Source organism: Poeciliopsis prolifica, unplaced genomic scaffold (genome assembly GCF_027474105.1).
Source record: "Poeciliopsis prolifica strain line A6 unplaced genomic scaffold, Auburn_PproV2 SCAFFOLD008, whole genome shotgun sequence".
In the NCBI taxonomy this organism is placed as follows: domain Eukaryota; kingdom Metazoa; phylum Chordata; class Actinopteri; order Cyprinodontiformes; family Poeciliidae; genus Poeciliopsis; species Poeciliopsis prolifica.
The window spans coordinates 14,779,098-14,797,594 of NW_026562383.1; the positions used below are offsets into that span (position 1 = coordinate 14,779,098).

The window sequence follows — 18,497 nt, forward strand, 5'->3', positions numbered from 1 at the left end:
AGAACAACATATTTAAGACAGAAATGTTGGGCCGGTGCTTAAATCACACCAGTTTGGCAATCAGCCTGCGACTTGGCTGCAGTGTAGTGAAAGCCCTGGTAGCTTTAACAGCAGCCTTCATCTCATCCGCGTTGTTTGGTCGAGGTCATTTAAGATGCTGACATTTTAAGTTGCTTTTGCATTTTTCCTTCCACTCAATTTTTTTTTTTTTTACAAATTGATGATAGTATAGCATTTCTGTATTCCTATGTAATCCAATTTTCTGTGCTTCAAAATGTAGATTTTTCGAGTAAGCAATTGTTACACTTGAAACATTTCACTGTGACATTAATCTATACAATTTTCAGTCGGTGAACTGAAAAACTGAAATACTTCATTTGTTTAACTGCACCTGTTTTTCTTATAGAAAAATAGAAAAGCTGATATTCACACAATTCTCTCACCTCTATCGATCCACATCGCAGCTTTGACAAATAATATCAGGCTTTGGTCTGATTGGATGTATAGATTTGTGTATGCCTCAGTAAGGCCACAAGATGAGCAACATATTTGCTTGTAAAACATGCATTATGAAGTTGCTGGAGGCCATTTGACTGGATCATTTACCCTGTATGATTAGAGAGCCATTTAAAAAGTGTTTACTGTTCTTTTATTGATTGAATGGAGAAGAGCTTCAGCAGTCAGCAACTTATTGATCAAAGGACACAATATTTCTTCCTAAAAAATCCCTAAAGTATCAGTTCTTATGAAACAGAGACCCACGGACACTAAAGAATTATACATTATATTTGACATAATTGCGATAGTGTAATTTTCTTCATTTAGAGCTTTTTGAATTGTAAATGGATTCATTTTTCTTAACTAGGACAATATATTTGCATTACTTTAACTGTGCTTGTATGTTCACTAATTACCCATATTAATATGCAACAATATAACAGTATTGCTGCAAATGTTTTATCAAAACTGAGAGAAATGTGTCTGTATTGTTTGATTTGAATATTTTACATTTGGATTTGAAGTACTGTTTCCATCAAGGTTTGCTTAGCATATGCTTGAGAGCAATATCTGAATGTTTATTAAACATAAAAAAAATACATTTAAAATGTTTAAATGTAAAATCATCACTTTTAATTACACCAAGAGAATTTTGCAATTGTTTTATTTATTTATTTATTTTTATTAATATTAGTTAATCTGAAGGGGTTAGGCTTTGCGAGAAGCTTTTATTGAAAAATAAAAATAAAATTGCAGAAATATTTATTCAGCTGTTTCTGCTTCCACATTAGTGACATGGCCTATTTACATAAAATAATGGTTTTATAATATTTTTTTTCCTTTCTGAAAGAAGCAACAACCGTCCTAACCCCCATTTATAAATCCTCTGGTCACTGGATGTTTACTTTTCTTTTTTCTCCATTAAAATATTATGATTTTACAAAGGCTTCAAAGTCTATTCGCTCAGAACAGTATTTATAAATGTGTCTTTTTTGTAGCTTTTTAGCAGTATTCTGGTTGGAAAATGGAAATATTGATTGAAAATTTACAGAAACACTGACTGGACCCAAAGTTTTCACACTTCGATTCCAGCACACATCATCAGAACTGGCCTCCCCCTCTCCGATGAGTCAGGGTTCGGATTAGGATGATTGTCGGCAAACAGCCTGGTGCCCAGGTCATCGAGGGTCACCTCTTCCTGATGTGTTAATCAGGATTAAAAGCCACAGAATGGAACTGACTTGCAAAAACGTTACATCCTTCCTCCCCCCTCCTCACCTCTAACACACACGCACATGGGTGAGGGCTGTAAAAGCACAAACACTGCCCCGCTTAATCCTCTAATTAAGCGGGCCCCTCCTCACTATTTAACCCCGGAGAGCCTCCCGGCCCTTGCACTCAGCAGCGTTTGGTCACCTCCTGCAGAGGAACTGCATTGTTTACCGGTGGATTTACTCTGCAGATAAGGAAGGCCCTAAAATGCCCCCGAAAGATAAAGTAGAAAAGAATAAGGGGTGAGTGGCCTTTGAAGAGGAAAGATCACACTCTTTAATCCCAGGATTTTGGGGTCTTCAAGAGTTCAACTTATTATGTGTATGAATGAGAGGAGGAGGCTTGGCAAATTGGATTGTCTCTTTTTGATCTAATCTTTGAGCCAGTAAAACTTTGCAAGATCAAACTATTTGTACCTATCACCAGTCAGACTGTATCAGAACAGGAACAAACAGGTGATTATTTTCTATAATTTTGTATGTTTTGATGTACAATTGCTTCCAATTAGCCTATGAAGTTGCCATTTCACTTTCTTCCCTTTGCCAACAAAGATAATTCTTTAGATAAGCACCATAGCAAATCTGGTGCAATAATAAAACAGCTTTATGGTATTTAACATCCATAATGGCTGGTATCATCAACCATGCTGCTTTTGGAAGAACATATGCTCACCGTGGTGCGCTCTCTCTTACAGGGAATCCTTCTGAAGCGAAGTGGCAAATCCCTCAACAAGGAGTGGAAAAAGAAATATGTCACACTGTGTGATAATGGCGTCCTCACTTACCACCCCAGTTTACATGTGAGTTACAAACTCCTCCCCTTCTTCCCTTCTGCATTTCTGTTTCCTTTGTATATTATGGTTGTGTTACCCTACTGTATGTTATCCTCAAGGGACTTTATTAACTTTAGTGTAATATACTATATTACTATAGTATATGGATTACAGCCATATGCATGCTTTAAAGTGGCTTACAATAGCATTCAACTTCCTTAAAACTTTTCACATTTTGTCATACATCTGCAAACTTCAATGTATTTTATTGAAATTTCATGTGACAGAGTAACATAACTTAGACACGTGGTTGTGAAGTGGACTGAAAATGATCCTTTATTTTGATATTTTCTGCAAGTCTGACTTGTCAGTGTTTTAAACTCTCTTTCCTACAATATACCCTTATATATACAGTTTTCAGATTTTCTGTCATGATGTTTATAAAACAATCAAATTTTTCTCTGTTTCACAACTTTACATGATGTTTTGTTGATCACAAAAATACCAATACAAGACATAGACGTGTGTGTTGTAATAGGACAGCGTGAAGAAGTTCAAAGGGCCTGAACAGTGTAGGCAAGACACTGTATAAAGTATAAAGTAGGTAACCTTTTGACTCTAAAGTTAGCATAAAAACAGGGTGTGTTTCTCAGTGATCTTAGCTTTTCCTGCGTTGCCCATCCATGTTACTGGCTAATGGAGACATGCCTCTCCCGGACTCCACGCTGGCTTTTATTTATAATGGTTCTCACTGCATGGCAGCGGAGCCTGTCCAGCCTCCTACATCCATCTTTGTCAGAATCCCGCTGGGCCGCTAATACCTCTTAAACACTTGGCTGGCTGGCAGCAGACAGCTTAGGAGACCTGCACTGCGTTAGAGATGCCCCCCTCCAAATTCCCCTCCCATCAACCTGTGATTCTTCCAGTCCTGCGATTGAAGTGTTTAGATCATTTGGCCCCATCAAATGAAAGATACAAGCAGCATTTTGTGTCTAATGAGACAGCCCAAACTTCCAAAACCAGTCCAACAGTTAGACGTGAACCGTGTGTGTGGCCTTGTTCCTCTGACAGTATGTTAGTGGTTTAATTTACAGGCAGTTAAAGTGGAGCAGTGCCGGGCTACGCTGATGTATGTAATTGACTGAACAGGCTATCTCTTGATCATTACAGCTATTACAGGTCACCGGGGCAATCTATGAATCTATGAATCTGTTGACTTACAGGAGAAGGTGAAATAAGGCAGACAGTTACATTAACAGGGTAACGGCTCCAACTCATTCTGAGCAGCGGAGCAGAGAAGGAGTGGAAAAAGGAAAAAAAGGAGGGAGGCAGCCAGAGAGTGGAAGAGGGGAACCTTTAATTTCGCAGTCAGCCAAGCCATCTACACAATCACCTTCTGTTAATTCTATCTGCTACATCAATTAAATTGTTTGTAGAAACTAATTGAATGTGGCTTAATCACACATCTTAATAGCTTTGCACGCTTCGATCTGGCTGTTAATTCCAGCAATAAAATGAAATGAGAGCGCTCACTGGGTAATTAGCGAGGAGGCTTGGGAAAGAAATGAGTGCTTTATGACACGGTAATAAAGCAGAGGAGCCGTTGGGGGGACGGCAAAGGCCGAGCTCGCCTCTATCTGGGTTTTTTTTTTCTGCTGAGCCTGATGATTTTCACCTTGGCTTCCCACATTTGGAAAGTAGTCACTTTAAAACAAATCAAATGGGCAAATTGAAAAAAAAGAAAAAAAAAAGACGGTCTACATTCATTAAGCCCAACATCTTGCTATTTAGAGGAACAGCGTGGGCACAGGTGATGTATAATGGCTTTACAATCATTTTTCCACCATCACACAACCTTATTGGAGGGTCTAAGGTGGGTTGTGAATAATGTAGATGGAAAGTGAATAGTCTTTTAAGTTGTTTTTCTTCCGTAATTCTTGGATTCTTCTCAGTGGCCCTCTGTGTGCAGTTAGTCAGATATCTCATCGAAGAATGTCGTCTTATTCCTGTTTTTTTTTTTTCTTCTTTTTTTAATGTCTATAGGACTACATGCAGAATGTGCATGGAAAGGAGATTGATTTGCTGAGGACAACAGTGAAGGTACCAGGGAAGCGACCACCCAGAGCAGTGACCACTGTGGCGCCAAGTGCAAGTCCCAAAACCAACGGACTAACGAAGGATCGCAGCGCCCTGCAACTTGGTATTGGAAACACAGGTCAGAGTCCCTGCTGAGTTAGAAATCTAAATGACACATTATTTTATACAACTTTGTTTACTTATCAGTTGATATCAGAGGCACTATATCTAGAATATCTGCCAACTGGAATTATTTAACTAGTAAAAACAGCCTAAGACCCTTACGAATTATGATTTAAACAGGGAAATTCAAAATTCAACAAAATTATTTCTGTGACCTCAGGAGAAATATTTTCTGTTGATAATTAAATAAAGTAGATAATGGTTTCTACAAATGTTTCATACATAATACATTCAAGACACATTCCATTTTAATGAACCCATTAAAATGGAAAGAAAGAAACATCTGATTATTTGTGGAAAAACGTGGCAGCACACACCTGTGTTGGCTCTCAGCACTTGACTTGGTGTTACTGCGGTCAGGTTTTTATACACCTTTTCAACTTTAACACCAGAGTTAGGTGCAATAATATGGCAGGCATTATTAATGGTCTTCTCTTTACCTGCAGTATTGAAACACAAAAACAGGTGTCTTAATCCAGTTCACACTTTAGCCAGGTCATCATTAACTTTAGGTGCAAGTCAATAATAAAAAACAAAAACAAAGAAGGGCTCAGAAGTCTGTGAAAATCATGGTTTCGTATGTCACTCTGTTTTAAAGTAAAAGTGGCTGCAATGATAGCATGTTTAAAACCAGTGTTTTGACAACACAATTTAAGGTCTCACAAAAAGTGTGAAATGGCAAATTTGAACTCAGACGTTCCAGAATTTGGGGACAAGACAAAAATCTGTGATGTGCTGGGAGGTTCACAGCTTTTTATCCTTACTGGCTTAAACATAATCAGATTTATAAATATGGACCCCCTGCATGTTATTGGTAACATCAGGAAATTTTGCGCCTGCTTACAACGTTGGAGGGCAAAAAGACTATTCTTCTACATATCATGCACAGCCAGACTGCCGCCATAGAATATCACTCACGAAAAAGCTTCTTGAAAGTCCAAACATACAAACCTTTCATATGCCATCATTTACACTTGTTATCCTTACAACAATATGGATCCGTATTATAAAACACCCTAAAATACCATTGAAATGTTTTCAGGGATTTGATTTCTTCTGTCTTTAGTCTATCTCCAACAGAAGTAACCTGTTGTAAGCCAGTTACAATTTGTGAGGAAAACTACGTTGTTTAGGTAAATGCACAAAACTATTCAAACTTGTGGGTTTTCTTTTTGTTTGTTTGTTTTTAATTTTTTATTTTTTTTTAAATCAGTGCCCATCCCTATCCAGCTTATTCCTGGGAGACCAGGAGGTCATTAGGAGCAGATTGCTCCTGCTAACCAGGAACAGGAATTATAAGCCTTACTTCCGGCGTCCACCGGATATTGTGATATTTCACTGTAATTTGTAAGGTGTTTTGCTGAACTGTATTCATGACAGAAATTACATTTCTCTTTTCGATCATTGTACAATATTTAGTGAAACTTTTTTACGGACACGCCACCTGCTATCAGAGAGCTGTTCAATACAGAGGATCGTAATTATGAGTTTAATCACGTTAAGTTTTGCGACGGAATGACTGTGAATTAGCAGCACTATGAGCAGCTCGTTTCTCTGAAGAAGAGAAAAAAGTGAAGCTGATCAGAGTTTTGAGCTGCCGTTTTGCGCCAACAGTGTAACAGCAAAACTACATAGTAGCTTGGTGTGACGTGAATTTTATTTTCGTTTGAATTTTTTTAAAATAATAAAGTTTATCATTATATTTGGGCCAGCAATACATTTCTATAAGACACAATAAAATATCTGGGTTTATTTAGTCCATCAGAACCAGAACCTCGAGAAACTCGCATCTGCATCCTGAACAACTGAGTCAATGAAGTAGCTACATATGCGAGTGCGGGTTACTTGGGGTCAAGTCGCCATCACTCCCCGCAATAGCTGTAGGTTGCAGAAAACAATGCCACTGCATTTAAGCTGTGATAGCTGGTGTTCCCACATATTTTATAACCTAAAACCTCAGATGAAAGCCAGTTGGCGAGTTGCTAACATGGCGGTTCTGGTTGCTGAAGTCGCGCCCATAAATCGCAAAACCTCATGGGGGCGAGGAATTAGGTGGATTAGAGATGCTGGTAAGGTTACTGCGAAATTGGAGGAATAGCTGTCAAGAGGTTGTGAGTTTGAATCCAGCTCCTTGCCACACGATACCTTGTGTTTTTTACCGAGCCTGTTCATTGGTGTATGAATTTATCCACATTTAGGAGGATGGATGAGTGAATGTGTGCTGCAGAGTGCAGCCCATTTACCATTTTTCATTGTGAGAAATATCGAAGCTGTCCCAGTACCCTCTCATGTGGCTTTTGGTGACTATACTGAATCTGTTTCCCGATGTCAGTGAGTATGAGTGGTTATTTGACTGGTAATTTTTCTTATCTTTATACCCTGTTTAAAAACTGACTGCTGGATGTTATATGATTACCATTATTAATTTGTTTAGTACTGTTCACTACTATTCGTGGTAGGCTTTTCTGTGGTCTGTACATATTTAGCCTTTTAACTTATTAGATACATCTAAAAGGGCTTGTCCTGTGCTTTCTAATTGATATGAAATCGATAAAGGACCAACCTTTTTACCTAGAAACTTGCACTAAATAAGTACACTCCTTTTGCTGATAGGTGACTCCATTACAACGCACTGCCACTTTAAATTACATGTGACAGTAGCATTCAGTTGTTCTTTTAAAATTGAAACAGCATGGTGTATTATAGTGGACCTATGCTCTCTTTCAGTCACTGCCTCAAAGAAATCACATGTTCAATCACTAATGATAATCCAATTAGTCTTTTATTACTGAACTTACTTTATTCTGTGATAAATCATAGAAATTGCTCCCAACAGGTTAATTATCTGCGTTGTGTAGGTTACATTGATGCAAATTAGTTATAATACTACTATTCTCAGTGATGACTTAATGGCCACATATGACATATCTATTAATTCTCTTGATTACTGAGAAGGGAATTAAAGGATATTAAATGCTATGCTCATATTTAAGGAACGAAATAACAAAAAAGCATCTTTGTGAGTTAATGTGACACTGACCTGGTTACATGTCACCCTGGACTTTGCTTCCAGAGAGATGAAACACCAGTGTCTCCAAGGATTCTGCTAGGCATATAGAAGTGAAAGCAGAGATTGGGTAAAGGGCTAGAATTAAGAGTAATTAAGAGTAATTAATACTAATTAGCGAAGAAAGCCCTGGAGGGAGGGGAGCTCCCTCATCAGAGAAATAGGCAGTGTTTCCATCAGTCAGGCTGAAGCTAACCTGCTGAGGTTTGATTCAGAGCCAAAGACAGGTCACTGGGCAAGACCTTACCAGACAGGTTACAGTTAAACATGACCAAATGCTGTCTTCCCTTACTGGGTTAATCAATCAAAAGCAGAAGATTTAGGAGTTTACAGAGCTCAGGACTTTAACTAAAGGTTGTTTAATCCCACAACCTGCTAACCTTGAGCTGTAGATTGAGGAGAGTCATGGAAAACAGGACAGGCAAGGAGAAACAGTATCAACTAGGATTTGTCTTCTCACTTTTTATGTTCTTTTTTTTCCAACCCAACTATGTTAATTTCCTTGGAAAGACTATCAATTTCTGCAGCAGGAAACAATGTGAGGGAGATTTGCCTTAATCTCCACTTAGGAAAAGAAAGGTTACAAATCACATCAGGTCTGTCTCTGGGTGGAGGACCCTCTTCTGATTATGCGATCGGGATTTTGATTTCATTAGACATGCAATTGATGAAAGGAACAAAGGGGTAATTTTTCATTCACAGCGTCTAAATCACAAGCCTTGTCTTTGCCTTTGGTAATTCATTCATTCCTTAGATCTAAAGACCTTTATAATCACTGGGAGAAGAGGGATAGCGACAGAGAGCAGGAGGGGCGGAGTGGATGGCGGAGATGGGAAGATGAAGAGGAAAGGTTGAGAAGACACCGAGTAAATGTGAGAACGCATGCGCCCGCAAGTTTGCTGGAGTGGCCAGGTTTAATTCCTCTGCTGGGTGCTGAGCGGAACCGTCTTAAATATGATCCTCGCTGTTAACACGCATGCTGCCGTGTCACTGACGACGGATATACTGTATCAAAGTATTAATGGACCCAGTCAGTTCTAATCAATCCTGTGGGAGAAAGAGAGCTGCTCACCTCCTGTGTTTTAACGTCTCCTGACTCTGATTCACCGTCTATATCCACTTCATAAAATGCTTAAACAGACTGCTTCTGAGCAGAGTAAATTGAATATTTTTGCCAAAATCTGGCCTCTTAATCTATTTTTAGATTAAATTAATTATTTTACTGTTAATTAGTTGAAGTGTCAGTTTATTAATACATGCTGTCACCAGTTTAATTTATGGTTTTATGTCGTATTTTCCTTATTGTTCTAATAAACGTTTTTTTTTTTTTTTCTAGTGTAGGAATTTTGGCTAGGACTGTGATGATACACCTCGCTCCCAAGACAGAATGATATGCTGTATTAGATTCACATGAACAATTTTGAGCAATATCTGGGGAGAAACACTGAATTTCTTTTTGTTGTTTTCAGAATCTGTGTTGTTACATGTGTGTAGTCAGTAGGCTCAGGTACCCCTGCCTATTAAATTATCTGGCACTAATGCAATAAAATGATCAAAAAAATCATTTGATGCGATTTGTTTCAGCACACTTCACTGCAATTAAATTTTATTCATTATGTTTCAGTTAAACTAAATTTGATTCAGTTCAATTCAGTGGCATGAGTGCAAGTTCAGACGATTGAAAGGATCATTTTCAACTAAATGGGTATCATTTATAAACAGTATTTATTAGCAAAATAAAGAAAAAAATGTAATATTTTTTTACACATGTACAAACTGTTTTTTAAAGAATCTGAAGTCGGTATAGAATATTACCTTGCAGCTTTGATGAGTCCATGTACTGTGGTTGTCTAACTCTAAGGTTGTATTGTAAATTGAATAATGCTCAGGGGATGCAGAAGCCAAATATTGCGTTGTCGGTGGCTAACGGTTAACATGTAACATTTTACAGTTTTTCCAGATGTTTTCATTTCTTTTTTGTACATAGTTATCAAAATAATGCCACACAGAGGACTTAAGAGCAATGGGGAGTCATTACCCCATTGCTTTTAAGTAATGGGGTAATGTGGTAATGAGCTTTTAGGCTATTATTTTCCCATTAATAAGACTTTGAACATTAATAATTTTGAGCAATATCATTTAATCAAGTCTCAACCTGATGTAATGAAAAATATTTATTGGCCAACTGTGTTAACAAAAGAACTACTTTGTTTTATGTTCCTAATCAGAGCTCCTATGTGGGATCCATATCATACCCAAGTTGATAATTTTCTAGTTGCAAGTTGGAAAACCAGTTTGTTTTTGGGGTAACAGCTAAGCAATTAAAGCCTCTAACTATGTATTGTGCTTCTAATAATAGCTAAGGAAATTTTATTAAACCAGTAAGAAGCAGTGCTAGGTGTGAACAACGCAGTTGTTATTACTTATAGTAAGAAAACATTAAGATACTTCAGTACGAGCAACACAAAGAAGGGTTAAAGTTGTTTTTCAAGCCTTGTTTTTAGTGTTGGATGCACAACTGTGAACACAAATGTTTTAAGTGGCTTGTGGTGGGACTAGCTGCCACAGCAGAATGGGAAATGGAGGGGGGGCGGGAATGCGGGCACTGGTCTTGATGATGGCGGTGGATTACACCACTGCAGATGATGTGTTGCCCGGCCCACATTAGCATGAATGCTTCATTATCTCACTTCTTGTACATAATGGCAACAACTCCACGGAGGGGTCAGGCCTCGTCATGGCTCATCAGCCCACTGACGGCCCAGCCAAAAGAGAAATGAGAAGCAAGGCAGAGCTGCTCCCCGCTAATCCATCGCCTCTACTTAACACCCCAGCCCCGGATAGCCTGCAGTAGACATTATATGGCTTTTGTTATCTCTTTATATGCATGACAATACAGTCCACAGTGGGATTTTGTACTGTGAAGAGTTCATTAGTGTTTGCAGAAAATGACTTAAAAGTATGTATCATTTGTATAAAAGACGTTTATTGCAATATTATAAACTTAAACCTTAAAAGTGTTAGGAATTTTAAAAAGTAAAAGTTACATTGACTATTTTCAAAACAAAATAATTAGATTTGTTATAAAATTATTTCTCTGCAATCATCGATATGATTAATTAGTAATATGCCAATTTATTTCCAGGAAACCCTAAATGACAGTAAAAGTAAATTCTATAAACTGTAAAGGTGTAATTCTCATTATTTCTGTCAGAAACTTTCATGTAGTTTTATGCTATGATTGGATTTTCTGTTGTTAAAATCGTAAGGTTAGAACATAAAAAATCCTGCCAAAATTTGTTTTATTTTTTTTATTTCCTGTATTCAGAGCAGAGAGCAGAACATTAACTTGAATTTTAGATTTTTTAAATCATCTTCTTTCCCAAAAGTGAATTTGTGTAAGCGGTATTTTCGAAAGCATTAAACGTGTTCTTCATTTTAGACAGAAAACTTTAGCATTTTGCCTTTATGTTTTAATCAGGATCAATGGCAGTGTATTTAAAAAACAAACAAGCAAAAAAAAAAAAAAAAAAAAAAAAAAAAACAGAATGAACTGCTCATGAAGAATTATTCCTGTTATTACTAAATGTTACATTACCAAACTGTTGTGAATTTGAACCATCAATGACTGGAATGACATAATCTTTGACAAGGCACAGCTACTAATTAGCTTAGTTCATTTGTAAAATTAATCTGACAAAAAGCTTTGTGTAGTTATACATTTACATTTATCACAGGGATAACTGTTACAACCACTGACTTGACCGCGCTGGTATGAAATAATTTCCCTTGGACTTCAGTTTGATCATGGTCATTGTTGTTAGTGTAAAGTGCTCCTCACTCAGACCTGGATGGAGCTGTGTGTGCATGTAGTTCTCCTTTAATGCCCCAAGCTGATTATTTCTGTGCTGTAATTACATTATCCTCCCCTTTATGCAGGAGTGGTCTCTGGGGACTAATGGATACAGCCATGTATAATTTATTAATCATTAGCATCCAATTTGACAATTAGACATGATTGTTGAATTTTAAGTATCAGTCAAAGTTGCTCTGTAGTTATCTAATGGTTTTTAAAAAGAATCTAACTTTACTTTTTTTTGTCTAATTAAAACATGTCAAATTTTAATAGTGGGCACATTATTAAGTTCATAGCCAAAACGTCACATATTTATTTAGCAAATCTGGAAAGAAAATTATGTTACTAAGTTTTATAAATCTCTGTTTTTTTTCTCTAAAAAAAAAGGATACAAGCAGACAAAAGAAGACTCGTTTTATCAGTTATTGATTCATAGTTCTTAAAAACAAAGTTTTAGATTTCCTCTTTATTCTTCCTTACCAAGTCCCCCTCTCACCCCCTTCCTCTTCCTCTGCTCTGATTTCAGCATGCTAATTTAGTCGGTGCTCCTCAGCATGATTCCCTCGCTCTGTCTCCCGTTCTTGCTGCGATTCTGCTCCCTCCCCTCTGGGACATGAAGATTAATATTCCTGGGCCCAACAAGATAATTACTGATACTAATTAGACATGATTATGTGAATTTGATACACTTATTACTCTAGATAATGAGTAGGACATATTACCCTAACAAGCACCCGTGCCGCTTAGTTTACTTTACACACGAGCCACAGAGTATATTTTCTGTTATCGTCACCTCAATCAAAAACTGATATTGTCTTGTAATTAGAAGATAAAAGGAGCTTGATTTGTGTAACCTGTAAGATAAAGCAATGTGAAGAAAATTGGGGAAATGTGTTGTTTCCCATAATGAATAACAGAAATGTTAATCTTTTTTTTTGTTTTGCATCAGCTTCACAGGATTGATTTGTTTTTGCAGTGCTCTGTTGATGCAAGCATGCATGAACAACAGTCATGACTTTTGAGGATAAAGAAAAATATTTAAGCAACTATTATTTTAGTTATCAAATAAATGCGTTATGTTACAAAATGCCACCATCAATGCGAATGCACTCTCTGCCTTGATGCACGTCAATGAATTTCTCAGTGTAGTTGGGATGTGCGGCAGCAACTGTTCACATAAGAGGGAGAGGACCCCACACCGCGCAACCTTGCCCATGAATTAGTAAAGAGATCCAGGCGTCCATGGCTCGCCTGATTGGAAGTTAGGGAAAGAACGCCTGCTGACGCCAGTGGAGATCGATGTGGCAGTCAGAGGGATGAAGCGAGATAATTAGCGTTCAGAGTGTATCTTGTTAATTAAGGGCTAATTAGAGGCAGAGGCGGAGGGAAAAGGGTTCCATGTGTTTGTGTCTGTGCAAAGGGAGGGGGGCGGTCGGTTGATGGAAATATGTGTAGAAATAAGGTGCTGGTAAGGTGCAGCTTAAACTACAAAAGGCAGTTAACAACTGCATAATATCACTTCATTACAAGCTGTTTGGATGTTTCAATTACTTTGGCTTGATTGTTTTCCTCAAACTAGAACCAAAACCAACAGGATCATTCTGTTTTGGTATTTGGGTGTTCTTCTTGGAAACCCGTAATGAAAAACAACAAACAATCTGTATTGGATTTTTGTGTTAAAATGCAAAATATGACATAGGAACATTAGTGGGTTTTTTTTTCCTTGTGAGTGGTCAAGAAGAGATAATTTTTGTAAATGCCAGGAGACGACATTTGTTGTGAATTGACGCCATACAAATGAAAACTGAAATAAATTGAATGATATATATATATATATCATATATATATCATATATATATATATATATATATATATATATAAAATAATTTTTTTTTTTTTTAAATTCCCTTCTCACCCACCGCGGGTGGTTGTTATCCCCTCTCTCTCTCTCTCTCTCTCTCTCTCTCTCTCTCTCTCTCTCTCTCTCTCTCTCTCTCTCTCTCTCTCTCTCTCTCTCTCTCTATATATATATATATATATATATATATATACATATATATTTAATTAAAAGCAATTAAATGTAAGTAAAATCACTGTCTAAAAGATATTAACATTTTAATAAAAGGCACAGGCCACTGTGACTGTAGAAGGCGCTGTTTCTTAAATACAGTTCTGTTTCACCTCAAAAAAAAAAAGTCAGAAAAATGTGACCATACATATACATGTATACATATATTTAAACACTCATCTCTACCATAAAATCTCCAGGGTATCAGAATATCAGAAACACACCAGGCCAGTTTTTTGACTGGTTTTTGATGACACAAGACAGTTACTGAGAAATACACAGTCGATACTGCTGTTTCTTTGCACTGCAACAATAATGTTCTTCCACGTATTTTTTTCTGCACAAAACTGAAATAAATTACAAAGAACATAGAAAATAAATACATATAAGATTTAAATTAGTTATGAGTAGGTAAAGTATTATGAAGAAAATTTGTTCCATTCTTTGTTCATGTAAGGTCACAGTGCGAAACATGTCCTTGGCTAAGTTTTACTGTACTACCAAAACAAAATTGGACCAGTATGAAAAAAATCTGACAAATTTTCTGACCTGTGTCACTTTCTCTACAGGTGCAACTCACTCCAACAGCAGCATTTCTCTACAAGCGGGTGGGTCGGCGTTTGGCGGCAGTAAAGACGGCATGCATCAACGCTCCTTCTCTGTGTCCAGTGCTGACCAATGGAATGAAGCCATCAACACCAGTACAAGCAGTGGAGCCCGTAAGCACCCCATACTACCTTAAAAATTTGATAAATGTCCTGCAAAGTATAGACGTTCACTAGTAAGTTATTCCAAGACTAAGATCAAGTCTCTAATGAATAGTATTTTCACATTAGATACATGACATCTAGTCTGCCTAAAACTCAAAATGACTGAAAAATATTGATCAAAACCTTTTTCCTTGGGCCTTATTTAAAACATCAACACTGCACATCTTTAAACTTTTAATTCGACTTTTGAAACAAAATAATAGAATTTAGATTTTCTTTTTAAAATATTATAAATGGAAGTGTGCATTCATGTAAAGAGAAAAAAGTTGTAGAAATAATATTTTATTTTAGTAAACCAGAAGTTTATGTTAAAGGTGTCTAGTTTTGATACCACCTGCATTCATGTAACACTGATCTGTTTGAGTTATCTGTGTGGTCCTTATCATGTTCCACAGCTATCCTAAACAAATAACATTTGGAGGACCACAAACATCCCAAACAAATCAAGCACATATTTTGACAAGACAATGTTTTCTTTTCTATAAGAGCTATGGTGTCTTCCTTGCTCGAAATGCTTTCTCGATGGTGGCATTCAATAAAAACTCACAAACTTGGAAGTTGCCGTTAATAAACATTAACCAATGTTTTCTGTGAAATGTTAGCAATCAGTAATTTGTATGTTGAACTAATTTAAAACAAGCAAACTTTTAAGATGCTCATTTACATCAAAATTAATAAGAAACAGCCTTTTTGAATCTCCACAAAGGTTTGCATTGCAACCTAATAATAGCATCAGTAATCTTTGTGGCATGTTGGAGTAGCTCAATTAAAATCAAATTAATATCGGTATTGCAGCTTGGTTAGTTCCAATTTGCTCTTTTTGTAGACTCTGGTTTATCATCTTTTTGATCGAAGCATTACTTTTTTGGAAAATTATTCCCTGAGAATAATTGTATGCTGTTGAGCCAGAGAAATTTTTGCTCTTTTTTTTATTTTTGGACAGTTGCTATGATATAAAACCATGGCAACAAGGTGTTTTCCCCTTTTTTTCCTCATTATTTTTACTATCGGAAGCAAATCCCCAAAAAGTTGAAATGGAGGTTTTATGGACATAGAGTGGGACCAAAGAGCAGACAGAGGAGAAGGAAGTTGATTTATAAGAACCATATCCCGGTGGACAATATTGGGGAACCTGGTTTCAGGCAACTTGTCTAATTAAGTACAAAGTACATAATGGATCATCAACTGTTATATTATTACTTTATATTTACTGCTGACCTGCTTGTTGTTTATTGATATCTTTTACAATTAGCCCGAGTTGAGTCTTTAGAGCATTGGTCTAATTCAAGTCTGAAGTTTATGCTTCTGCAATTTAAGAGCGACTCGAATTTAAGTCGCAGATTCAAGTCCTGTGCAATCTTTGTTACATATGCCAAGATGAAAACAAACAGAAAGGATCTAGAGTGTGATTGAGCTTTTTTCAACCTTTTTTTTTATGTAGATGAAACAAGCCTAATTTTCATGATTGTGTGATCAGGGCTGTGATCGCTGTGACCTTTTTGGCTGCTGCTCTTTGACAGAAGCAGCTTGTTTGGAGGAGGGGAACAGTGAAGGTTAACTTTCTGCCATCGATGCATCCCCACTTACTGCCGCCTTGTCAGTGTACTTGCGTATAGTAAGATAATATATTCACCAAATCTGACACCCCCCCCAACCGAAACCATCCTGTCTTTACCTTCCATCTTACTCTCTGTCTGCACTCCTCACCCCCTCCAACCTCGTCTGTTTTCGTCTCCTTTCTTCCGAAGAGGAAAATGAATGCTTTTTGGGAGTACCATTCATCACCAGTTATTTCCCTCTCTTTGTGGTTGGCAGTAAAAAAGCACTTAAATGCACATCAACAGAATAACAGTCATTTCCATGCATGTTTGCACTCTGGTAGTTCTCATTAGCGCGGCGGCGGCTCCCCTCCTCCCCATGGGCTCCCAGGGGCCCCGGCAGTTTAAAGAGCGCACTTTACGAGCGCTGCTGGAGTCCAACTGCACGGCCCTTGTGGTTCCGCAGACAAGCCTGACTATCATTTGGAGCTGCCGAACGATCAATTCTGCCTGGACGCAGGCACTTCCATCACTCCCCCTTCCTCCTCTCCCCCGCGACTCCCATCAGCACCATGCCCAAAGCAGAATTACTTAGATTCGTGGGGTCCTCAAATAAATGAACACGAGTGTGTGTTGGCTGTTTGTACGTGCGCTTTTTTTTTTTCCCCCACAAAGCATGCTTGTGTCTGTGACAGAAATAAAAACAGTTTTATAGTTTAATGTTTGCGAATAAAGAAGCCAAGCTGCACAGTACAAGTAGGACTTCCTAAACATTGCACTGTGGAAATTAGGAAGAGTGGAATTTTTCCTTTCTTATTTGTTAAACTGAAAAGCCCCTAACTATTAACATAGCTCATTAACCAGCAGCCAGACTTCAACTAAATCAGATTCACAATTTGCTCCATTATTCTATTTTTCTTCAATTATTTTCATGCTACTTTTAAGGTAACCACAAATGATATTGAATGAGGCAAATGAGCTGAAAACAATAGCAGAAATGTGCCAAATGACAGAATACAGTGTATAGGAGAAAAAGTGTTGCTGTAATCAGTGCAAAGTCAGTGCAGACAGTTCAAGACTTTCACACTTAGAGGAAAGTCTTTGGGGCTTAAAAACTTATATTCCTCCTTTCATCTCCACAGTCTGAATTAAGGCAGCATTGCAGAACCTGTGGTGTAAAATGTGACTGGCCTATCAGAAAATATAAACTCGATTGAAATGCAACTCGCTTATCTTTCATCCTAAGATGTCTTCAATAATCAATAGAGGGTATTCCTCTGTGAGAGGGTACTCGTGTTTTGCCATTAGAATTGACTTGAACCAAGCCCAATCACTCCATTATCCTTGGCGAAGGTTGCAGGTTATAACCTAAAATGTGATGCAAAAACAGCAGATTGATGATTCACAGGAGAATGAATGCATTTTAGCCAGGTAACCATTTCCATATTACTTAAAGAAGGCTCTCATTTGTAAACGTACTGATGCAAAGGCAGAGGCAGGGTTAGGAGCATCTCTTGAATATTGAGCACTGCTTTTTTGATTAAATCCCGGCCCAATTTTTTTTTATTGCTTCTACTCATAAGGATGCTCATTCTTAATGTGCTGAGAGCTTGTTTAGATGCTGCTCTCTGTCGTGTGCCTCAATCTTTCGAACCTGGATTAAACTCTTGCAGTTCAGTCATCTGAGCTTTGTCGTAGGATTGCTGATGGCGGTTACTGAAGTCAGGGTCAAGGAGTTAAATTCATCTCAAAATCTGAAAAACCGCAGAAATTAGAGAGAGTGATTGCACAAGATTTTTTTAAACCTAGAGAATAGGCTCAAAGTTGATGTCTCATAGGCTGAGTGGTCTTTAATGGTGCATAGACTGCAAGATGTTATGGCCTTATTTGTGCCCTTCAATTTGCACAGGCACACCTTTTAAGTCGTGGGTGTTGTCTGGAAATTGTTTTGATGTGATTTGTGCAGTATGAGAAAACTGGATTATTTTATTTCAATATTCTTTTTTTACATGTGTATGTTTGCTCTTTACAATAGATTATCCTTGATGCTTTCTTTCGCAAAATAGATAATGACGATAATCAGCATTTGTAAGTATTGTTCCAAATACTTGCCATCATACAGATATGGTTAAGCAACTTAGTAGTAAACAACGTGGAATGAGACTTGTGCTACAGAATATTTTGGTTTACCTAATACCCTATTGTTTCTGTCTTATACAGACAGTGTCTCATGATATTTCCTTCTTATCATCACTTAGCAAACCAAGAAATGTATTTTCTCTGACTTGGACAGTGTCCGAGCCATCTGCTCTTCTGAATTTCCTTCGCAGTTGATGAACAGCATAACAACTTTCCAATTCAGCTCCTTATCACATGGATAGCCTCTTTCCTCTGCGC

General features: G+C 37.5%; 1 protein-coding gene across 4 annotated transcripts in view; it reads left to right on the forward strand.

Annotated features, from left to right (window-relative positions):
• agap3 (ArfGAP with GTPase domain, ankyrin repeat and PH domain 3) overlaps positions 1 to 18,497 on the forward strand; it is a 139,749-nt gene that overhangs the window by 87,577 nt on the left and 33,675 nt on the right. For all 4 annotated transcript variants that reach the window (XM_055033864.1, XM_055033867.1, XM_055033865.1 and 1 more), the window contains 3 exons: positions 2,465 to 2,569; positions 4,586 to 4,757; positions 14,362 to 14,511. In XM_055033864.1, the coding sequence (XP_054889839.1) occupies positions 2,465 to 2,569; positions 4,586 to 4,757; positions 14,362 to 14,511 (427 nt within the window). The remainder of the gene's footprint in view (positions 1 to 2,464; positions 2,570 to 4,585; positions 4,758 to 14,361; positions 14,512 to 18,497) is intronic.